General features: G+C 40.9%; 2 protein-coding genes across 2 annotated transcripts; both read left to right on the forward strand.

Moving 5' to 3' along the window:
* The first annotated feature begins 1,291 nt into the window (after positions 1-1,291).
* Positions 1,292-5,297, forward strand: btbd17b (BTB (POZ) domain containing 17b). The gene is made up of 3 exons (XM_061711606.1): positions 1,292-1,500; positions 2,863-3,148; positions 3,437-5,297. The coding sequence occupies exons 1-3, from the start codon at positions 1,407-1,409 to the stop codon at positions 4,509-4,511; spliced, it is 1,455 nt and encodes a 484-aa protein (XP_061567590.1). The 5' UTR covers positions 1,292-1,406; the 3' UTR covers positions 4,512-5,297.
* A 756-nt stretch (positions 5,298-6,053) lies between these two features.
* On the forward strand, positions 6,054-23,011 carry LOC133421715 (dual specificity mitogen-activated protein kinase kinase 6-like). Its single transcript, XM_061711448.1, has 12 exons — positions 6,054-6,368; positions 9,833-9,902; positions 13,178-13,226; positions 13,316-13,429; positions 13,531-13,650; positions 13,739-13,855; positions 14,041-14,092; positions 14,209-14,336; positions 17,706-17,783; positions 18,356-18,495; positions 18,697-18,742; positions 20,986-23,011. Exons 1-12 carry the CDS (start codon positions 6,350-6,352, stop codon positions 21,061-21,063), a joined length of 1,011 nt encoding a protein of 336 aa, XP_061567432.1. The 5' UTR covers positions 6,054-6,349; the 3' UTR covers positions 21,064-23,011.
* Positions 23,012-25,092: the final 2,081 nt, after the last annotated feature.

A 25,092-nucleotide genomic window follows, 5' to 3' on the forward strand; every position in this document is an offset into this window, starting at 1 on the left:
AAATCCCTCTGAAACGATGTCTCTTCTTGTCTTTCTCCAAGTGAAAATAGGTAGCTGTAGATCTGTATTGGACACATGCATCATTTTGATGCTGCTATAAAAATTGAAAAAACTCATGGCTTAATCAGATGCAATAACACATCAGATGCGTGTCCAGTTGATCTTTTCAGGCAGTTATTAACAGGAACCTCATTATTGAATGGGGCATCTTTGATGGACATATCAATACTGTCTGAGGGGGGAATAAAGGCTAATTTAGATATCACTCCAAACCTCTTTTTAAGCCCTGCAGCCATGACCAGAGGCATTATCCACTGTTGTCATGGCCTTTTCTTTCACACTGAAACATACTTTTGTTGTAACCCAGTTAGTGCACTGTTACACTAGAATATCTGCTTTAAATTCACTTTGAGCCATCATGGGCTGTTATTGATTATTATAGCTTGGAGGTTAACGTGTTCCCTGCAAGCAGCAGACCATTAACTCCACATCCCACTGCAATTGGCAGTGCACACATGCATTAGCTTTTTGCACTCTGCAGGTTTTGTAAGGTAAAACAATCACCCAAAACTAGAGTCACACATTTATAATAAAGCATTATGAAATATCATAAAGGCTCATGAATTCAGTTCTATAATAATGGATTGTGTGGAGTCAGTGTATATAAATGTATCATAACATTAATAAAACTGTACAAGAGTTCATAAAATCCTGATTGGCACCGAGGTTTGATAGATAAGGCTTGCTTCAAATTGATGAGCAGACTCAGCTCCAATGATATTATCCTCACATTAGCGAGATTAACATGCCATCCAAGAAATAATTGCACCCAGCTGAAAAACTGCCTTGTAAATGGATTATGAAAGTGGATTGACTGCAATTGGTCACACATATTAGAACCTCAATTATGTTTGGCAGATAGTCTCAGTGGCAACTGTTGTAATTAGCAGACTAATTATGGCACTAATTGTACTTAACTTTGGCATCACACACAAAGTTCTTGGGCCTGGAGATCTACTGCATTCTGAGAGCTATTAAAATGGAAAACTGTTATTATTGATTCATAATAGCACTAAACCCGCGTGGACCTTTACTCCAAAAACATTAGGCTGAATCTTTGGCTGGGCCCGGTGCCACTGATCAATGCCATGTAGCATCCAAAAGGGAGGAATTCAAAATCAAAGCTGTCGCTATAGCAACGCCCCTGCCAGATTCCACCAATCAATGGAGTCTGTGGGGTTGTGAGATGCGCCGGGGAAAGGCCAGCGTCCTACATAAAGAGTCCGGGACAGGGAGCCGGGCGGCACACCTTTCTGCACGCAAACGATCAGTAGAAAAGTAGCACAGTGAAAGGGGGAGAAAGGGAAAGAACAAAGGAGGAGAAGCAGTGAATACTAGAAAAAGATATGGTACGCTCATCAGAACAAGGGACTCCTGGCTGGGTCTGTGTGGGCACCCTGCTTTTCTTGATGTACTTCCACCCTGTCACAGTCACCGGAGGTAAGATAGATGCTATAAGTGCTTAATATTTTTTTTGCAGCTAAAATGTTTTTCTTTTCTTCTTTTTATATTTTACAATATAAGAGAAGCTGCGTTGTTCTATTTCAATCCGGTTCCCCCCATACTGTTAGTGAGTAGAGGGGGGCAGCATGCTTGTATGGCTTTTGCTGAGCCTGAGGGCAAGGAATGGATATTTATTTATACTCATCCTGTCATCATCTGTTTGTCTGCGATCAGGGTAAAAGGAGCAAGTCCATTTGTCTCATGGCTTTGTGCCAAACTTAACAAGTGCTGGGGAGCAACCTTTTCTTACCCCTGACTGATTTTGACTGAAGGTACTGAAGAGTACATTAGATATCTCTCCGATTAGTTTTTATGATTAGCGAGCTGTAAAATAAAAATATCTAGAGATTTGCATGAAAATGTTACAGCTCTTTTAAGCCTGAGTGGAGGAGGCAGCAAAATATTCCTTAAGGATAAGTTGTTCTTGTTTTTTTTTATGTGTGTGTATCTTGTGTGAATGTGTGTCTTGTATTTTTCTCACTAAACGTGGAAGATATTCAATCACATAACAGATAGAATACACTGTAATTCACCTGTGGTGATTTTTCATCTGAGCACACTGTGTAACAGGCATTTGTGAGAACACAACCTGACACGCTCTCCACTACGCTCAACCAGCTCAGAGTACGGGCTGGCTAATTGGAGAAAGATTACTTTGAAGTGAGGGCACTTGATTGTGGTATAGAAATGAACACTGTGAGACATCCCAGCAAGCCAACTGTGCTCCCCCCTGTGTCTCATTAAACTCCCAGTAGCAGGCCGACGGAGCTGCCGATGGCTCGAGCCGAGCAGAATGGAAACAGCGACTCGTGGTGCCGAGCCTTTCATGTGGGATTCTCCGCTGTGTTGCTGCTTGTACTTACACTCAAGAGGGCCCATAGAAGCAGCCATCTGCAACAAGGCTGCAGACTCAAGAGTCTTTTCTGTGCACCTGGCATCTGAGGTTTTCTGAGTCAACCACCTGGCTTGTTCCTCGTTTTTTTTTTTTTAGGGCAGAGGAAGAAAAGGATGTTCAAGCTGTCTTTTCCCCTGGAACTCAGTTGTGGTTAAGTTAAAGGGTTAGGATGGGCTTTTTCAGTTCTCAAAAAAGCATCAAAATTTGAGAATGACTGATGCAAATAATGATGATTCCAAAATAAGGGAAAAAGCAGAGAAAGAATATGAAGTTCTATCCAGATATAAACATTAATTAAACCAGTCTAATAACCTTTGTGCAATGTTCAAGGGGAACCGTTTCCTGCACAGTGATGTGTCTATTACTGACATGTTTGTTTTTTTCCCCATTTTTTTTTTACATAGCTCCCCTGAAGCAGGAGGTGGCCCTGGACAACGGTGCCACAGTGCTGAATCACTCCATGAGCCTGGTGAATCGTATGGAGACCTTGCTGGCCATGGGTAATGCCAGTGATGTCACTCTGCGGGTTCACACCATCAACACCGATGAGGTGAAGGTGATCCAAGCCCACAGCTTGGTTCTGACCCTGCAGAGCGACGTGTTTGAGGAGCTGCTGCTCAGCCGCAACAACAGTGCTCTGGTTCTGACTGAGACGGCTGACTGTGCAGCCGTGTTCGACAAGTTTATCAGGTGAGAAGCGCTGTAGGACATCTGCTGAATAAAAAATGTAAAAAGAAGTAATATATATTTTATTGAAGTTCAAATTAGAAATTCTCCACCTTCTTCTGCGCTTTCCATTTGGAGGAGTGGTGTTCTCCATCTTGTGAAATATTCTAAAATTATTCTCGCTTTTTGAGACTCTGAGTCTAAAATCAGAAAGTGTGGGTTTTTCCAGTGACTCAGATGTGAGCCAGAATACTATACAGTATATTATATAATATTCCTTGCTGAAATATTGATTCCTAACATCTTTTGCAGGTATCTGTACTGTGGCGATATCTCAGTACGGCTCGATCAAGCTATTTTCATGCATAAGCTTGCCAGCAAGTACCACGTGTGGGGCTTGCAGCAAGGTTTGACCCATTATATGACACAACATCTTTCAAGTGACTCACCCACAGGCCATGTGATTAGCTGGTACAACTATGCACTACAGATTGGGGACATGACCCTGCGGGACAGTTGTCTGCAGTACCTGTCCTGGAACCTGTCTTCTGTGCTGCAGAGTGGAGAATGGGGCTCCATCAGCGAAGACCTGCTTCTGTCCTTGCTCCAGCGCTCTGACCTCATTCTGCAAAGTGAGCTAGAACTTTATGAGGCCCTGGAGGGCTGGATCAACCAGAACCAACCTGTCAGCTCCACAGTGGAGACTGCCCTAAGGGCTGTTCGATATGGCATGATCCCCCCTCAACATCTCTTCCGTCTTCAGAAGCAGTCCCCCCTCATGGTGAAGTATTACGAAACTATCCGTGATCTCCTCTTTCTAGCGTTCCAGTTTCACTCTGCCTCCCCTATTCAGCTGGCCAAGTACTTTGATGTTAACTGCAGTATTTTTACTCCTCGAAACTACCTCTCCTCCTCCTGGGGTTCTCCATGGGTCATCAATAACCCCACCCGTGATGACCGCAGTTTTAGCTTTCAAACCCAGCTTGGACCAAGTGGCCATGACTCCACCAAAAGAGTGACATGGAACGCCCTCTTCTCCCCACGCTGGCTCCCACTCAGCGCCAGGTCAACCTACACCGAACTCGGTGCCATGCAGCCCACCCGCACCGAGGGAGGTCGTCCTCGAATCATTGTCACACCAGCCACCTCTAGCCCAGACTTTGCTGGTGTAAGTTTCCAGAAGACGGTAATTGTGATGGCAAAACAGCAAGGTAAAGTCGTTGTCCGTCATGTTTACAACTTCCATCAGAGCACAGAGGAAGCTGGGGATTTCTTGGTGGACGCTGACCTGCAGCGCCGTGCATCTGAGTACCTAATTGACAGCTCTCTTTATCTGCATATTGTAATCAAACCTATCTACCATACCCTCCTTGTTGCCAGGAAATAAGAGCTAGAATTTGCCATGACCTCACCATTGGTTATCCACCCACATGATCAGATCACATGCACATATTCCAAAGTACACTCATATCAAACCAGAGGTGTATTTGTTAAGTTTGTGACATTGAAATGATTGTGTGCATTTTCTTGTCTTCCGACTCTTCAACAAAGAAGTCTCTGTCAAAACTGTCAAAACTTGACAGTTGAGCATCATTGTGTTTTTTCTCTTTCTTTCTTTCTTTTTTTCAGTGTTCCATGTGTACTAAGAGAAAAAAGGAAAAACTTTACTGTACTGTACTTGTTCCAGTATTTTTTATAGTGTGGTAGTTATTTTCTGTTTCCTTGCATTTATTAATCTATGTAATATTTAATGATGTTTAAATAGGTGCTATAGACATTTTCTTTTACAATAACCTGCTATTGCATTAATTGTATGTATTTGTTCTCTTGGCAGTTAGTTACATATTTTTAGTTCATGGTATTTATATTCTGTAACCCACTCCTTTACACTGTCTGAATTTTGCTTTGAATAAAGTGTTAATGTTATTGTATGTGATATAACATGTCTTGCAAGACATTGAGAACTGCAAGCTGATTTCAGCCCTTAATTTTTTGGTGTGATTTCCCGTTTTTCTCCTTCTTTTTTCTGTAAATGCATTTTATTTAATATTTAAAAAAAACTCCACTTGTATGTGATCCCACAAAAGCATTAAAAAGGTAAAAAAGATATATATATATCAGTGACGACCTTTAAAATGTTCATAAAATAAACTTTTGGCGAGGTGAGACCTAACAGGAGTCATATTTTTCTTCTTTTTTTTTATTTACTAGAAAACAAACAAGACAAACAGTCAAACGAAACAGTACAAAACAACAAAGTCAATGTTTTTGCACAGATTTTCGATCAGGTGTGTGCATGTATGAGTGCGCTTATGTATGTATGCACGTGTGTGGTGTGTATGGGTATGATGGTGTTCTAGATGTTTTTTTTTTTAAGGAGAGGAATGCAGCCATGAATAAATAAATAAATAAGTAAATAAATCTAAATCAAGAAATAGGGTTTACAAGGGGGAGTCATTAATCCGAATCAGAATCCGAATCAAGTTTGAACATTGCCCAACAAGGAATTTGACTCTGGTTATTTCGCTCACTGTACCCAGATTTAAAAATAGCAAACAGTAAATAAACAAATGTGGCACTTATTAACAAATATACAATTAAAACTATGCAGACACCATGGGCTAAAACTGAAAGGTGCAGCAGTATGAGTTGGACATGGTAATGACTGCTCTAAATAAAATAACATATATGCATTTTTTTTTTTAAATTAATGCAGGAAGAAATTAGAGTAAAAAGGGATAGGGGGTGCCAGGGCGGGACCGGTGTGGACGGCACAACCATTTTTTTTCCCCTATTTTTCTTGTTTATAAATATATAGTATTGATTTATAGTATGTATTGGTGGTGCTTCTTTGTTCATATGGATCTTTTAAACTTCATATCCCAGGAGGCTTAGCGCGAGGCCGGAACTACGTCATCACGTCGCTAGCTCCTTCAGCTGTCAGACTTTGGCCACCCCAGTGCGGATTTTTGTTAGCAAACTAACATCAACTGTTCAGTTTTTATTTGAAATCGTGCATCTATCTCCCACTCGCTTTTCGTGCTTGCGGGCTTCATTTTGGTGCAGCTAAGCGTGCATGAGTGCTGAGCGCCGGTGCGTAATCGCCGCTAGATCTTGCAGCGATCCTGAGCGGGTGTGAGAGTAGATGCGGGGAGGGAGGGAGTAGGAAAAAAAAAAGGCAAAAGTCTTTGTGCTTCCCTTCCCCCTCATCAAAGCAAAGGGGAAATGTCTCTATCCAAAGGAGGTAAGTTTCTCTTTTCAGTGTTTAATTTCCAAGTGTGTACATATTTGAAATACAGAAGTTATACTAGAGGGGGATTAGTTTAGTAGCTTCCTAAAGGGAACGTAACCTTGCCAGGTGGAAACCTGCTTGTATGAAAGAGGGAAACGGAGCGAGCCAGCATAACTTCCCTGCAATTTTACTCGTACAAAAACTACCCAGATGGCCTTGAATGTCAATATTTCGCTCATGCGCACTCATTGTTGTGCTTTCTGGTGGTGGATATGACTTAGTTAACTGAAGACTACGCGTCTCTGCCACCACCAAGTTGGGGTTAGCTAGCACCGGTTTCAGGACAATAAAAGATGTGTGCCAAGCTGCAATTTTCACCCCTGACGGCCCTTGTTTGGAAAGTTGTACTTTCTCTCTAGCTGTGTGCAGTAAAAGTCTGTTGGAACCACAGGTGTTTGCGTGCTTTTGCAGTTTTTTTTTTTTTTTTTGCACACAGTTATTAGCCCCAGACGTCCAAGAAAATGCAACCCTTTTTTTTTTCCTCCATGGCTGAAACCCCCGATTATCTTTACTTAATGTTCAACAGATAACAAGGGACTACGACACTTATCACAAACACACACACACACACACACACACACACACACACACACACACACACACACACACACACACACACGGCCTTCTGTCACTTAAAAAAAGCCTGTGCTTGTTACATTTGCTGTACATTTGAAGACAAAATGACAAAGCTTGGAAAAGTTAAGGTTCTTCCTCTGCGTCACCCACACAGTATGATGATGATGATGATGATGATGATGTCAATTTACATTTCAAGTTCACCGCATGTGCTGTTACACAATCATACTAGCGTTACCATGGTCGAGGGTACACGCTGTTTTGAGAGAGCTGTTTAGATTGGCTGGGCGCTGCTCAGGCAATCACAGCCTTTAGCCTACATGGCGTGTTTTGACTTGCAGCACCGACACCAAACGCAGTCTCCCTTTGTTGACAGTTCACTGGCCGCAAACAGGCACTCTCACTGCTGCACGGCTTTGCTGTTGCTGCTGTTGCTGCTGCTGGTGGCAGAAAAGCCCAGCAAGTTTGAGTGCATTTACTATGCTGCTCTCTCTCACGGCATTGCCCATGGCATGTTTAGAGATTGGGTTTTCCCCAACAGGACTGATGGCGTCGTAGAAGATAATCTGCACATGAGTCACCGTTGCCTGTGTATGGACCTTCTCTAAAGTTGGTCCTTCCTGATGCTGACTCGCCACACAGCTATTGACACTCCAATCACATGCACAGTGTTCACAGTGTGTATGCATTGCTGGACTGCTGGGATTTTTTTAATGCATTTCCTGCATGGTTAATAAATGATACTGTATTCTCTTTTTAGGGATTAAAATGTCTGTTATATCACACCGACACAAATTCAAAGAATTCATGCACTAATGGATCCCCATTTCCGGAAGATATTCTCACTTCTCTGATCATTTTTTTTGTTTTTTTTTGTTGAGAAAATGGTTATCTGCTGTCATGCATTTTTCCTGTTCTGCTTTGATAAACCGTTGGCTGCAGCTGTGGCTGATGTCATGGAACTATTGTGTCCTATGAGGCTCAGTTTGGAGGCCAGGCAGATCTTGCAGCAGAAAGTTTCAGTGAAGCCGGCCTCTGTTTGCCCCAACAGCCACAGCGAGTGGGCCAAATGAAGCGACGTCATATTTCCCAAAGGGTCCTGACAGTTGTTGTGTTTTCAGAGGATATATATCCAGTCTGACTAGCTATGAGTCATAGCGCAGTACACGACCTTGGCCACAGGATCTCTCCACATGGCAGGCGTTGGGACTGCTACCTGAGAGGAGATAGACTTTCAATACCATTGATAGTTTATCTAAATACTTTAACTTAGTTGGTTTTTCTGCATGAAAAAAAAACATTGTTAAACCCCCAGATGGTTAAAAACAGCTCTGGCATGTACAGTAAAATGCTTAAGTACTGCACAGCCGGTTTTTCCATGCTACCCTAATTTTGTTGCATGAGCAAAAGTCTCTTATTTGTCAGGTTGTCAGGAGCCACTGAGTGCTCCTTGTTTCATCGCGTACAGAGGAAATGCAAAATCTATTTTTGACTGTGTGAGTGTGATTAAACCACACTCAATCTCTCTCTGCCACATGAAACTGCCTTACTCTATGCAGACACCATGGGCTTATTTTTTACAAGCTTGCAGCACAAAACGGATGTGTAAATTTCATTGGTGGGCTGTAATATCTAAAATCTTTGTAAAAGTTCACTTCCCCTTCAGTTTTATTGAGAAAAGGACGGGGTTTGCCCAGTCGCACTTCCTCTATGATTGAGTGCTATGATTTGCATATTAGCAAGTGAAATCCCATAGGGACAATTCAAATCCCCACATTTTTTTGGCGGTAAGGAATTTGCTCGACTTGATCAAACCAACCAGCTGAGTCTGAACTGTTTTTCATCATATGCTGGTGGGTGAAATTTTGGCCCAGCAGTCGTAGCTCACACAGATAATGTTCTTGTGAAGTGTTCTGTTTTTCCTCTTGGCCTTGCAACAAGAGCAAACATGCTGAACATGAGTTTCACTGTCACGAAAAGCTGAGCTATTTTTCCTGTGTTGCTGCTCAGAGTTTTTGTCATCAGGGCAGAGCCTCACAGCGGCTTTTGGGAAGTCCCAGAGGCTGCTGGTAAACTGTTTATGAATGGACTGCTGTCACTGATTTAACTCGGAAAGATCCCAGAGCTGCACAGTTTCAGAGCGTGTAACTCAAGATATTAAAACTTAAGCTGACTTTAAAAAAGGTTCAAAAAAGAATTGCGAATAAGACCAGGATGGCACATGCCTTAGCAATGATGAGGAAGAAAGGCATGATATCCTTTTTCTTCTCCCACCCCCACTTGATTTGAGTCATCATACCAAAGTTGATTAGTCATTTAGTCCACCTTCTCTCAATAGCAGGGCTTTAGCTTTGGACACACCTTATTTCCAGTTAGATAACAGGTCATCTGCTGACATTCTTGTCAGTGACAACTGCATGTTGATTGTGACTTTTGGAGAACTCTTAAGTAAACAGAGTTAAATGTGATACCAAGAAGCACATGTGGATTATAGCTCATGTAGTTCAACCAAGTGCTCTTGATTTGAACTTTAAGTATCTTTTGTGCCGAAATCTGATTTTTTAAATACAAGTAATATCATACTGCTTGCAAGAGTCTGTAGAAGCTGTATGCTGATACCTCATATGTGATTTCTTCCTATTGTTATCTCAGATGTAAATCACTTTGGATAAAAGCATCTGCTAAATGACAGTAGTGGAAGAGAAGTACAGTGATCAGGTTTTTGTTGAATGGCATAAACTTGCTTAAGGGAGCTGGAAAACACTACTTTATTATTAATCGTGGATCTGTATCACATATCATTGTCATATTTATTTCTGTTTTATTTTTTCACCTCCAAGGGAAGAAGAAGAGCTCTGGGCCGAAGCTGCCCAAAGAAGTATTCTCACCTCCTCCACCAGAAGCTACAGCGTAAGGCTCATTCTTGTTTGAGGTTGTACCTGTGACAGTAAGAATGCCACCACTGGGAATCACCTGAACAACAAATTGTATATAAATTCATACCACCTCATATTAAGACACTAGAATATAAAAATAGAAAAAGAATAAAAGGCTTTCTCAGTGGCTTTTACTCATACCTCTTTATTAAGAGGTTAGGACTAGCTTGATTATGCGAAAGACCACCATACTAGGGGGTAGGTACAGGAAGTGCTGCCATCATTTCACTTCACCCTCTGGAGTGGATCTTTCAATGCATATGTGTGAAGTAAGGTATCAGGGCAGATGGGGATTGCAAAATGTAAATGTATTAAAAATCTGAACTGTAAGGATTGAGCAGAAAAGGAAGAAAACAAGTCACAGTGTTGCAAAATGTTAACAAATATATTTACAACACCATCACTTATGCCATGGGAAGGCAAAACCTGAAGTTAAGGTACAGTGCTATTCATCAATCATTTTATTTATTTCAAACCAACAAAACCACAACTCTCGTACTACAAAACAAGAACAGAAAGTTACAGGACACCATTGAACAGAACAAACAACAATACCAACAACAGACACTATAACAAAACAAAACAAACACTGTTTGAAAAGGGGATGGCAGAAGCAAAGCTTATTAATTTCCATCCCCCGCCAACACACATATAACAAAGACAACCATAACACAAAGTTACTCCCTTAAGCCCCTCTTCCCCTCAATCATTTCATTTCTTTACATCAGTTTATCTCCACTTCCCTTTTATACATTTCAAAGACTGCTTTTCTGTACTTGCTTTTAAATTGACTGACACTTTGACTAAGTTTAATTCCATCTTCTAAGCTGTTCCACAGAATAACCCCTCCAACAGAAACACATACTTTTAAGAGTTGAACTTACACTTTGTTGTTGCAATTTAAGTTTTCCTCTTAAGTCATACCTTTTACAACCTTCCCTGTCATGAAATAATTTTTGAATTAAACTTGGAAGAAGATAGTTTTTAGCTTTATACATGATTAGTGCAGCTATTAAGTCAGGCATGTTTAGAGGGGACAGAAACTGGTGTAGGGGAGCTGAAGGAAAGAGCCTGGATGGAGGAAGCTTCAAAGCATATAACTGCAGGTGGATTGGGTTTGGAAAAAAGATGATCCACAAGCCCATATTGACATCAGCACACCATCTCTCAATCATAGGAAATATTTATTGTAGAAAAATTGTGCTGGCCTGTCTCGCTGTCCATGTTTCTGAAACAACAGTGTAGTCCTAGATAATAATCCATTATGGTGCCTTTTATGTGTGTCAAACTGTTTTTCATAGCAGTGCACACAATAGAAAAAATGACGCCAATCCACATGAACATTGCTATGGCTGAGTTTTGGCCCAAGGCTTGATCTCTCCAACAGGGCTGACTCCTGGGGCCTGTACTACGAAGCGGGATTTGGGGTTAGCGAGGTAACTTCAGGTTTAACCCTGGGTTTTCAGGACTACGACGGTGGTTCACTTCTTAGCGGGGCACATCGCCATGGTAACTTATGCTGAACAGCTAACCTGCTCCGGAGCAGGTTATGTTCGAGATACAGATCGCCGGGTATAAAAGCACCGCCCACTGACCAATCAGCTCTCTTGGAAAATGACATGCCCTTTCGAAGAGAATCCAGTGGAGCTTGTTATATAATAGATCCATGAGCTTGGTGCGCGGATCGTGAGAGGATCCCTCCGAAGAGAACGCGTATTCAGGGACCACGAAAACCCCTTTGCTTTCCCTGATGAGTACCTGTATGAACGATCCAAAAAAAAGGAAAAAAAGAAAAAAGAGGTGGAGGAGAAAATAAAAAATAAATCAATCAATGAATAAATAAAACAAATCATCACCCAAAATCCGATGTACAGTCAATCCAAAACTAATACCAATTAAATAAATAAATCAAGAAGAAATGAAAAAGAAGATGCATTTGTAAGGGGATAGCAAAAAAGGGATTTTCAATTTCGTCCCTCGAACATTCTGAGAAGTCACTTTAAAATACTAAATACCCCCCTCCTGAAAAAATAAAAAATTAAATAAAATAAATAAAAAAACCCAATTCTTTGGTACAGCATCAGCACAAGTTATCGGTCAACAACAATAGTTATAGAACCAATATATACAGACTGTCTCAGAAAATTAGAATATTGTGATTTTCTGTAATGCAAACACAAAAACAAAAAAAATGTCATACATTCTGGATTCATTACAAATCAACTGAAATATTGCAAGCCTTTTATTATTTTAATATTGCTGATCATGGTTTACAGTTTAAGATTAAGATTCCCAGAATATTCAAATATATGTTTATATCCCTATGAATTTACGCATTTATACAGTCAGCGATCTTTTGCCAGCTGTCTTTCCTGCATTTTGCAGCTGCAACTGTGTTGCTTTTTGCCTGTATTATATGCCTATACTCATCATATTTCCGTAAAATTATTGTTTGCTCTTCGCTACTGAAATAAGCGGCTCTGACAGCGGACTTCTCCATGCTTGCGATTGGTCATGCGCTGAAAACACGGCCCCTTTTATGTGCACGCGCTCATATCCAGGTTGGAGAAACCTGGGTTGATATACCGAGTTGATAACCGCCGTCGTGTGACCGCTTAGCGTGATTGCAATTGTCCCGCTTAGTGAATCTGGATAAGGAAAAGATATCCTGGATATGTTGAACTTGCTTCGTAGTACAGGCCCCTGGCCTAAACGCTCTATGCAGTTATGTAGTCAGTGCCACAACTGCTAAGGATCATGATCACAAGGGTCCCAGCTGGGGATCAGCTCAATTTATCAAACGCATAAAGATACTGCAACCTTTCGTTATGAAAGTTAATCAATTTATTTTTTTTCCCCAAATAAATAAAGAGATTTATTCATAATTAATTTGTCCATCTCTATTATATGTGTCTGTCCCTCCAGTTGCCAGCAGTCTGTGTGATTTTATGTTTGCAATTGGAGTGCTTTTTAGGCCACAAACAAAATCTTCTTTTGGGCCACCAAAATTCCTGGACCGGCCCTGCTCACTAGTTTACATTTTACATATCTTATATTAATTGAAGAATCTGTATTGGGAAAATTAGTTATCGAGCAGTCAATGAACGCATCCAGCCAAACAATATGACCCGTCATATGACCCTTCTGAAGACCACAGTGGGCACTTGTATGTAATCATAAATAACTATTTTTCCTAACTTATTACACAGCTGTTTTTGCTCATTTTTAAATGTTGCTTTCTGCCTGCAGACCCCCTCGCGATCTTGACTCTAAAGCTTGTGTGACAATTGGAGATCAGGTAATGCTGCATTTTCTCAGAAGCCATCTGCTCATTTTCTGCTCTGCTGGAGAAAAATACCTTGGTGTAAATTCTGTCTCCTTGTGCAGAACTTCGTGGTGAAGGCAGATGACTTGGAGCAGATTGAAGAGCTGGGGAGGGGAGCGTATGGAGTGGTGGATAAGATGAAACATGTGCCTACTGGTGTCATAATGGCTGTCAAGGTGAGCTGGGAAGTGGATACTCTGATTACTTGAGGTTCCACTTTTGGAAGTGCACCATTACCTGCATATGTATCTGCTGTATGGTGTTTTGTGTCTTCCAGAGGATTCGTGCCACAGTCAACACTCTGGAGCAGAAGAGGCTTCTGATGGACCTGGACATTTCCATGAGGACCGTGGACTGTTTCTTTACTGTGACATTCTATGGTGCCCTTTTTAGAGAGGTGCGACTAGATTGTAAGTCTCTTACATTTATTATTGCCTTGTCCCTCTTTTTCTGATCATCTTCCTTTTTTTATTTATTTTTTTCAGGGTGATGTTTGGATCTGTATGGAACTGATGGACACATCTTTGGATAAGTTCTATAAGAAGGTTATAGAAAAAGGCAAAAACATTCCTGAGGACATTTTGGGCAAGATTACAGTAGCCGTATGTTCCGTCTCCTATTATTTTGCAATAGAATATAAAGTTATAGAGACAATGCTTGCTTTCTAACAGAAAGTATTTTCAATCTGCATTTTTTTTTTTTAAGTGCAAACATTGATTGCAATCATTGAAAACCCACGGAAGACTTTAACTTTCTTTCTCAGTTTACTCGTCTGTTTACTCCACAGATTGTCAAGGCATTAGAGCATCTGCACAACAACCTGTCAGTGATACACAGAGGTAATCAGAAGATCAAACAATCTTCACAGTGGATATTTGTTTTAATTTGCCATCGTTGCTTTAATCTGTGTTTGACTGCTATATTTTCTCTGTTTCATATTCCCATCTGTCTCCAGATGTGAAGCCCTCCAATGTGCTGATCAACACTCAGGGCCAAGTGAAGATGTGTGACTTTGGCATCAGTGGCCATCTGGTGGACTCAGTGGCCAAAACGATGGATGCAGGCTGTAAGCCCTACATGGCGGTGAGTGCACGCCATGTAGCAGTGTAAGGGGGAGCTCTACTAGTCGGGGGCCCCGGGGCAAAATAAGGACCGTTTGGTTCAGATTCTCGCAAATTCGCCAAATTTGGCACAGATGTTGTCCATACCATACTTAATCATTTTAAGATGGGTGCCAAGATTGGCGCCCCATGGTGCTGCCATATTTCGCAATCCAATATGGCTGCCACCCCCAAAAAACGGAAAGGCCTAGAATCATAAATGATACCAATTTTTATGGGTTTTCTGGATCGTAGAATCTGATTCTGGTGTTATTTCAATGATTTGAGGTCAAGATTACCCCTCAAGGTCAAGGTTACTCATCAAAGTTAGTATATAAAGATAATATCGGGGTAAAATCCAGTATTTTTGGGTCGCCATGCCAGCTTCTACCCCCAAAAGTTTTTTTTTTCTTCTCATTATAAGCAATACTCAAAGTTAACATAAAGGTCATTTTGGGGTCATTAAAAAAATCTTAAAAATTTGCCATTTAACCTATTTTCAAACTTGTCAGAGACAAAGTCCGACATTCTTCAATGCCTCAATGCTAGCACAGGTCGTGCAGCTTCTGCCAAACAAGTTACCGTTGTGGTGTTGGATATGGCAGCAGTCATCCACATGGTGCGCCCCACAACAGCAAAGACATTCAGCGAGTATGTCTTGCTCAACATTATGCCATTCCTGGAGGCCAAAATGACAACTAGTACCCAACGCATTGATGCTGTATGGGACAACTACTCAGAGGAAAATAACCTAAAATATCTGACACAGAAACGACGTGGGAATGGTTCACGGACAAAAGTAGGTGATGGTAGCACTCCAATCCCTAAGCATGAATGGAACAGTGGCTTCCTAAAAAAACGAGGACAACAAAAAGGAGCTCTTCTCATTCATCAGCACACAGATCTCAAAGAATGACATGCGTGGAAAGCTCCTTCTGACTACCCGCTTTGAGACTGTGCTCTCCAACATGCCTTGTGATGTCACAAAACTTCAGAAGTGCAACCATTCTGAGGCAGACACCTCCAGATGCAGATCCTCAGGGTCATACAACAGCCTATGTTCGCACCGTAGAAGGCGATGTTGTCATTTTGGCAATCCGGTTTTTCGAGACCCTTGGCCTAACAGAGCTCTGGGTGGGTTTTGGTACTGGTCGAAAATATTGTGACATACCAGTCCATACCATCTACTCTGATCTCGGTCCATCAAAGTCCTTGGCACTACCCCTCTTTCACAGCTTAACAGGATGTGACACAACTTCCCAGTTTCTTGGATGTGGCAAGAAGACAGCTTGGGCAGCCTGGAGAAGCATACCAGACCTCACCAACACACTAGTTGCTCTCTCACACACCCCTGACCTCTTCAGTCTTGAGTCTGTGCATATGCAGAACATTGAGCGTTTCGTCGTCCTCATGTACAGCAAGGGGTGTGGTGCAGCTGGTGTCAATGAGGCCAGACATCGCCTCTTCACCACTGGAAGTAGATCACTGGAAAACCTCCCACCTACCCAAGCTGCATTGTTCCAGCATGTCAAGCGAGCGCTACTGCAGGCAAGTTTCTACTGGAATCAGGCAACCTCGGTCCAGCAGGAAATTCCTGAATTCAGTGAGTGGGGCTGGAACAAAGATGGCACTGGCACATGGCAACCACTGTGGACCACTCTTAATGATGCATCAGCAGCATGTGACCTTCTTGTACGCTGTGGCTGCCTCAAGGGATGCATGGGAAGGTGCAAATGCAATCGTATCGGTGTCCGATGCACAATCCTCTGCAAATGCGAAGGTGGGTGCCTTAATAACGAAGATGACAGCCATTAACTCCCCGCTTTGCAAGGAATGGAGACACAATAAAGAATGTGAATGACATTTTGAAGTTTTACGGAATAACTATTTTGATTACATTGTCCCCTACTGTCAGTTGTTTAGTTAAAGTTGAAGTTGTGCTTGTGGACTTGTGGGAAAAAAAAGAAGAAAAAAAAAGGCTGTGTCCCTAAACACGTTTTGTTTGTCTTTTTCTGTTGGCACATATACATTTTAATTGAAAATTGTTTGTTATTCGTTTGTTTATTATAAACAATAATCTACTGTTTTGAGTTGTGAAACATTGATACATACACACAAGTATAGCTTATAATGAAAAAAAAAAAAAAAAAAAAGATGTTTTGGGCGTAGCATCTAGCATGGCACACCAAAAATACTGGATTTTACCCCTATATTGCCTTTATATACCAACTTTGATGAGTAAAATTGACCTTGAGCGGTAATATTGACCTCAAATCATTGAAATAACACCAGAATCAGATTCTACGATCCAGAAAACACATAAAAAGTGGTATAATTTATGATTCTAGGCCTTTCCGTTTTTTGGGGGGTGGCAGCCATATTGGATTGCGCAATATGGCAGCACCATGGGGCGCCAATCTTGGCACCCATCTTAAAATGATTAAGTATGGTATGGACAACATCTGTGCCAAATTTGGCGAATTTGCGAGAATCTGAACCAAAATATCCCCGGGGCCCCAGACTATACCCTAAACATGTAAATTGGCCTTTAAGCTTTCAATCATTTTGTCTGAATATATATATTCACAAATAGGGGTGGGTATTGGGAAGGACCTCACGATACGATACGCATCACGATACTTGAGCCACGATACAATACACATTGCGATATCCCGATTATGCGATATCCCGATTATTATATTCTACATAGTTCACCGAAAAATTTAAAAATGCATTACACATATGAAATTAACATTAAATTTAGTATGAGGTTTCTTTAATTTTGTGGCAAATGATAATAAACACAAGAAAGATGGGTACTAAAACCAAGGACAGGCACAGTGATCAGTCAGTATAGATATAAATCCATAAATAAATAAACCTCTGTCCATTATTTTTCATTTTTTAAGGACAGGCAATTGTGTTGTATAAAAAATAAATAATAAAATGAAATAAAACGTGAAATAAAACCGGAGCTCAGTGCAGGGCCCTGCAGGGGTTGGTAGAGAGTGGCAATGCCCAGGACTGTCACTTAGGTAGGAGCACTGGGTGATATAATGGGAAAAAAATCGGGGATAAAAAATATTTAAAAAAATAAAATAAAAATCGATATTCAAATTTTGAATATCGATATTGAATCGGCTGGAAAAGTATCGCGATATATTGCCATATCGATATTTTTGCCCACCCCTATTCACAAAAATACCATTAGTCCACGTCTCTCCATGATTTTCAATCAAATGATTCAGATTTCTGTCTTGTATTAGATTGTAGAGAGATGTCTTTAAGAATAGAGTGCAGAAGAATCCTCATACAGTTTTTCTGCCACTCATGGTGCTAATGTATCTTTCAGCCTGAGCGAATCAACCCCGACCTCAACCAGAAAGGCTACAGTGTCAAGTCAGACATATGGAGTCTGGGCATCACTATGGTGAGTGAGATTACATTGCAACATTTAGTTAATTTTTCTTCTACTCACTGAACAATGCTGAACGAAGTCAGTGCTATTTATGGTACATAAGATTTTCGAGGAATTATGAATAACTACGTAAATCCTCTGTTACTGACGTCTTTTTACCAGTGATGCATCATAAGTTTAAAAGAAGATAAAGATGTTGATAAAGTTTACAAGCATGTTTTTGTTCTGCTGGGTAACAAATGCTGTCATGTGTTCTCACAGTTTTGCTGAATTGAATCGTACTCTAAACAATACGTCACGGTTTCTTGATTAATAGGAAGTGTTTCACGACAGTATTGACGTGATATGTTTTTTATTTACATTTTTGGTTGTAAAATGCATCTCAGAGTGTGTAGTTCCAGTCAGCTTAAGACATAGTTTTGTTATATATCCTTGAATAATGCTAAGTCATGATGACCTTTGGCAATTTGAATAACTGCCACGTGGATGCCGTGTTATAAGGATTCTGTTTTCAGTTAATATATTTGTACATGGTTTGTTAACTGACAGAATTTCTGTCATTTCTGTCACCCCCTTCTTTATAGATCGAGCTGGCCATTTTGAAATTCCCCTATGACACATGGGGGACCCCGTTCCAACAGCTCAAACAGGTGGTGGATGAGCCATCTCCACAGCTGCCTGCAGATCGTTTCTCCCCAGACTTTGTAGACTTCATATCCCAGTGGTGAGCATCATACGAGCTGGAAATACTATGACTCATGTTGATGCTCAGGTTTAAGACAAAAAGACATGTCATCTAGGCCCAGCAGGGGTCAGTGTTTGCTCACTGTTCTTTGAAAGAGGAGAAATACGCATTTTGCACTGCAACATGGCTTTTTGTGCTTTTGCATTTACTATTTTTGTTGTTTTTTTTTTTGGAATACAGCTTAAGAAAGAAGCCAAATGAAAGACCAGCTTATACAGAATTAATGGTGAGTTGACTTAACATTTTATTGCTTTCTCAGCCACTTGCACACAGTGGACATCCGGTAAAGAGACACTGGTGTTTCCTTCTTTATTCCACCTCCACTCTCCAGTTGTGCATTGGCAATATTCCCTTTCCAGTGTTTGCTTCCACAAAGCATTACGGCTTTCAGCAATGCAGAGGCGGCCCTTTTCCTCTGCTTTACGTCCGGTCAGCAACAAATCGCTAATGTTTATAGACACTGGCTACTACATTAAAGGAGACCTATTATGGCATCTAATACCTATTTTAAACAGGCCTTGAATGTCTTTAAAAACAAGCTTTTGATTTTTTTTGCTAAATAAATTAGAAATTCAGCCTCTGAGCCATGTCTACAGCATCTCAGTCTCTAACCTCCTTATCTATGCGGGATTCTGAGTGAGCAGGGCGGCTATGATAATGAGGCTCTGTGCTGATTGGCTGCCTGAATGACGCGATACACTGCTATGGAAAAATGGTGGAAGCTCCTGCCGGCAGGGTTGTTGTTGTTGTTCCGGCCAGAGTTAGTTGTGGGTGTGGTTTCACGGATCGGAGGCCAACCTATGTAAATCGCTCCCGTCGTTACGTAACGACAGGAGCAGAATCTGAACGGCTCGTAGATCCACATCACACTGGACGGCTCATCCAGGCGGCTGTACAGACACTGCAGAATTTGGTTGCTTTCCTCCTTCTCTGAGTTGGCAGGCTGAGGGGAGACCACTTTATATATATGTTAAAGCAAGAAAAAACGTGTTTTTCATAATAGGTCCCCTTTAAGTTACTACTGGATAAACAGGATTAAAAGAAAAAAAAAGAATCAACTACCTGGTTGTACATAGGCAGAAAAACACGGGAGGAACAGGAACAATTTAAACAGCCCAGGGTGGCAGAATAAAGTTGCTAGTGGGGCTTAGAATACATTAAGGGCCTGATTTACTAAAGGTTTGCGTGTGTAAAAACGTGTGCAAACTTGACATCACCCGCAAACCAATGTGCAAGCTGATCTACTAACAGCGTGCAAAGAGGACTGCGCCTCTCAAATGAGCAAAATAGCACACGCAATCCATTTACCGTAGTACTTTTGCCCTGATGAATAATCAATATCGGGCGTACCCGCCAGAATGCGCTAAATACTGGGAGGGGAAAATGCAAATAGGTTAATTTACCACACACAATGAGATTTACCAAGCCTGAAAGTAATTGCGGGGATTGTGATTGCGTCTGTATTTAATACGTCGAAAGGAAGGTGCTAATCTGCCCAGCATTACGCACCGATGGCTGCTGTTATTGTGGTGTTGTGCCGTATTCAGCACCCCTGCTGTGAAAAGCACCCCCTCATACACATTCACACATACACGTACTTAGGAGTTTATATTATATATATTTACAAATATTATGGAAGACAACACAGTAAGCAGCCTATTAATTAATGACATCAATAACCATTTACCCGATTTTTGTTATCTGTGACTGTGATTGTGGGAAAGTATGACTATTGTGGAATCCATGAGCGCATTTAAACATGAATCATTAACACAAAACTGGACGCTAAACAGAACGTGACACGGAATGAGAATATCATTTTTGTCATTGTGTGTACGTTGTCATTTGGGGTAAATTAAACATGAGCATTTAGTCCTTTTTGACATTTACTCGTGAATAAGAGATCTGTGGGTAATATATGTCGACGAGGGGGTGCTTTTCACGGCAGGGGTGCTGAATACGGCACAACACTTTTGGTAATGTTTAAATTTCTTTGCTGTAGTTCATGAATGTGTTTATTTGCCTCTTCCACTAATATTTCTAACTCCACCGCGTCAAATTTCATTTTGCGCTTGCGATCCTGCTTTCCATCCAGACTCTCCATGGCGCAAACAGACACGCAACACCTCATTTAAATACTGCTGTTTGCACCTGTTATCAATTGCGCGAGCATTCTTAGTTGATCACCCGCAGAACACACAACAACAGCACGTGCAAACTTTTTCAGTGCACACGCAATTTAGTACTCTTTATTTAGGATCTTAGTAAATCGGGCCCTGTAGTTTATTTACACCTTTGCTGCAATTTCTTTTTTCTCCACAAGAGGGTAGGATTTCACCATTAAACTAACCATACTATGACCTGCACAGTATATTTCCCATGTAAATGTTAACACATGCATGATTTATATCAGACTTTCTCACACAAAAGCATTTTCTTTAATTGTTCTTAACTCTTATTGTCATTCAGAAACATCAATTCTTCACCCTGCATGACTCCAAAGAGACAGACGTGGCCAGTTTTGTCAAGGTCATCCTGGATGCCTGATGGTCTCCCTCCAAGCTCCAGCTCGTCAGCATAGGCAGGACGCAAACAAACCAATGGCCCTACTGTTTGGTTTTTTTTGTTGTTTTTTTTTTTTTTTTTCTTTTAAACTCACTGGAATGACAGACTTTCATGCACCCAGACACAACAGGGGGATGACCCAAAGACTGACAACAGCCCAGCAGCACTGGAAGTGGGAGAGTGGTGGTCATATGAACTCACGCGGTCCACAAGAGAGATTTCATTCACTCATCCAAGCTTCCTGTGCAAACATTTAACTCCCGTATCTTTTATTTTTTTTTCCTCCAACCCCTTTCTTTTTTGTTGTTCTCTCTCTTCATAATGGACGGAGCTAGCAAATATTTGTTTGTGACACATATTGTTTGCATACTTTGAAATTCATCTGCAAAACCAACAGTTAATGTGTATGTTGTTGTGTATTGAAAGCTATATTTGCATATCTGTTTTTATGTTTTTCTCATTATACAGAGTTTTGATACTGTATTTTGCAGGCAAGAGTGAATTTTACTGTACAGGAGCCTTGCATCAGGTTTGACCTGCTTCTGCCTGGATATGATTGGTCAGTACGGGGGCTGTGGTAGTCGCAGACCAGCCGCTGGGAAGCTCCGGAGCTGAGACGAAACATAAGACTTCCTGGGCAGGAGAGGTCATTCTTAAAGCTATTGTTGGTGTGAAGCAGGATTTTAAGGCATCCCGTATCACCTGCGGTCAGCGGCATCATTCTAACAGTGACCACTTGATTTTTTGGGGGGTGTTTTGGGGTGGGGGTGGGGTATTATATAAAGAGTCAGCTCCAGTGTTGTGACTGTTTCTACCTGGAAATATTAAGGTTTGCCTAATCAAGCTAACAGCTTTATCTATTTCTATGTGCCATTTTGCAAAATTTTCTCATGAATTATTGCATTAATTGTGTGTTTCATCTTTTGGACTTGTTCTGGTTTGAATTTCGATTGTTATTTCAGAGACATTTAAACTTTTCCTCCCACCTTTTGCCCATCTTCTCATATCTGAAATCAGCATAGTCTTTTTGGAAGAGGCACTTACAGTTTGAGTTTCTTTTCATTTGCTTATTTTAGAGACCTTAATATGCCTTAAAGTGACAGTATGATAGGGAAATAATTTATGTGTTGAAGATGTAAATATTATCTTTTTTTTTTTAATGGAATATGGCACTGTCCCAACCTGTCCCAGATTAGCTGAATGGCAGAGGGTTAATATTAGTTTAAAGTAGTGTGACACATACACATAAACAGTACTCACAGGGCCAGCTATGCTGATGGGCTCCACCACTCAGGTTTCTGTGCTCTCCTATACAGTATACCCAGACACCACCTCCGCTCCCCCCACCCGTCCCTCTTTTTCTTTCTCCCCCCCTCCCCCTTTTCCCCTCAGGTCCTGCTCTTCTTGAGTGCTGGATCAAGATCTGCTTTTCAGTTTTCAGTCCATGTCAGGCAGCGATTGTCTCTTCTTTCAGACCATACTATGCAGAACCCCTTTGACATGCAGAGTGTCATGTGGCAGCGTCTGCACATCAAGTGTTCAGAGACTGATGATGATGATGATGGAGCCGATGAGTGCCAGCAGCTGTTCGTGGCTGGCACTCATCGGCTCTGGTTTACACAGTAGTGCTACTTTTTATCAAAATGTCAGTGAGTCAGGAGTATTTATGATTGTGAATAATAAGGGAAAGCTAGCAACACCACGGAGAAGCTGCTGTTATTTTCTTATTTTAATTTTTTCTTATTTCAGTAGGCCTTCTTTTAATGGCCATTCCCTTTGTGTGTAAAAGTGAGTTTTTACGCTGATCACAATAAGAATGGAACACTTGCTCTACCTCTTACTCCTTCACTCTATTTCCCACCTTTTCACTGGGTGGGACTGACAGACTTGAACTATGGAAAGACAAAAAAAATAAAGGCTTTACTGTTCATTATGTGTCTGTCCATAGACTTTATTATTACACATCCATCCAGTGTGCTTTCATCCTTTAAACCAGTCAGTTCTTACTACCACACGACTTGACGGTTTGAATTTACGCTTTTATTTTGGCACACAGGTAAATTCTGAAGATGACTGAATGCTGACGAACGAGACCAGTTTCAACCTCTCACAAACCTGTAAACAAGATTTTTTTCCCCATCGTCCTGCAGGTGATAGTGCACAGAAAGCGTAATGTAATGAAAATGTGATTGATGCCAAACAAAGAAATGGTACACCTCAGCGCATGCATGCGCAGTCCCACTGTAACTAAAACCTGCTTGCTGAGCAGCTCTAGTGTTTTAACGTTTGTAGTTTTATACAGTATATCTCAAAAGTGAGTACACCCTTTAGATTTTTGCAAATATTCTGTAATATCCTTTCAGGGGATAGCACTATCTTAATGAAACTTTGATATAACTTAAAGTAGTCAGTGTGCTGCTTGAATAACAGTATAGATTTATTGTCCATTGAAAATTACTCAGCCCCAGGAGGGTTAAAGCAGTGCTAGATAACAATGGTGGTCACACAAAATATTGACACTTTGGGCACAATTTAGACATGTTCACTATGGGGTGTACTCACTTTTGTTGCCAGCTGTTTAGACATTAACAGCTGTGTACTGAGTAATTTTCAAAGGACAATAAATCTATACTGTTATTCAAGCAGCACACTGACTACTTTAAGTTATATCAAAGTTTCAGTAGGATAATGTTATCCCCTGAAAGGATACTGTACCTTAGGGCATATAATGTCACAGGTTACAAGAGCTCAAATTCTGTTAAAGGGAGGGGGAGTATTTTCTGGAAGAGAATGGGTATTATCACATAATTGGTGATGTAGATTCCTCCAAAATATGAATTGAATCTGCATGTTCACTTCAGTATATTCATTAAGTTTGGTGATGATTTCATTTTTGTGAGATTTATTCATCACAGCTAATCTAAACTTTCAACTTCACATTCTATAAGATTGTAAAAGATTGCCCATCACAAAATGATTCAAAGTCTACGAGCATGCGCTCTTCATGTTTTCATTCAGAAGCGTTCAAAACGACTCAAATATTCTTTCAATCTTTTGTCTCAAATGAGATTCAGAGGTGTCAAACGATGGTACCGTGACACCATCCTTTGATAGCATTTCACAGGAAAGAATACTGGATCCACAGCAGGACAAAAACTGCATCAGCTTGTGAGAAGGTGTGTGTAAAACCATAGGCCTATATCCTCTGTGGCACGGTCAGCAAACTGTCGTGTCTGGGGATGTGCAGGTGCAGGCTTTAAGTCATGAGGTGCTGTATTTGCGAGTAACATAGCAAATCATGCATGTGGTTTGTTTTCAAAAGGTATGAAGAGTTCAAATGCTCTTAATCTTCTTGGACGCTTGTTATTGTTGCTCAGGACTATTATTATACCCTGATTTTGTAAGCAACTTATATAAGTCCACAGATGTGGATGCTCTTTTCCTGGTGGGTCGTGAGTCTTTATGGGGTGTGATGAATAAAAGAAGCGAAGGTAAATTCAATGGCAGTGGACTTCAGGCAACGGTCCAGCGATGTGCCGTTGACCGGATTCTCAGCCAAACTAAAGACAGTCCTTTTACCCTTTGATGAGTTAGGACTTACATAATGCTTCTCAAAAGGTTGTTGTGTGAAGGAGAAAAATAGCAATCTAGCTGAACTGCTGTCCTGTTCCAGCTCCTCCGAATGTTGATTTTGATGCAGAAGTGAGTCAGAAATTCTCTTAACTGTTAAAGGACAGCTTTATTATAATCAGCTTTTTTCCAAAGTGTTATGTGTATGATGAATTTATGATTTTCTTTTGTATATCATTGAGGTATATTATGAAAAACTTAGTTAATATTGTTCTAAATATAGTTATCCAGTCTATTTCTTTCCAACACAATCCCAACTGATAGTTTTCCCAGGAAAACAGTGCAGCAGGACATCTTTCCCATATCAAAAAGGCACATCAGAGACAAAGTCATGATACTTTGACATGTTAACCCCATGTTACTGGTTGTATTAGTCGCTCT

This window comes from Cololabis saira, chromosome 21, assembly GCF_033807715.1.
Source record: "Cololabis saira isolate AMF1-May2022 chromosome 21, fColSai1.1, whole genome shotgun sequence".
NCBI classification, from domain to species: domain Eukaryota; kingdom Metazoa; phylum Chordata; class Actinopteri; order Beloniformes; family Belonidae; genus Cololabis; species Cololabis saira.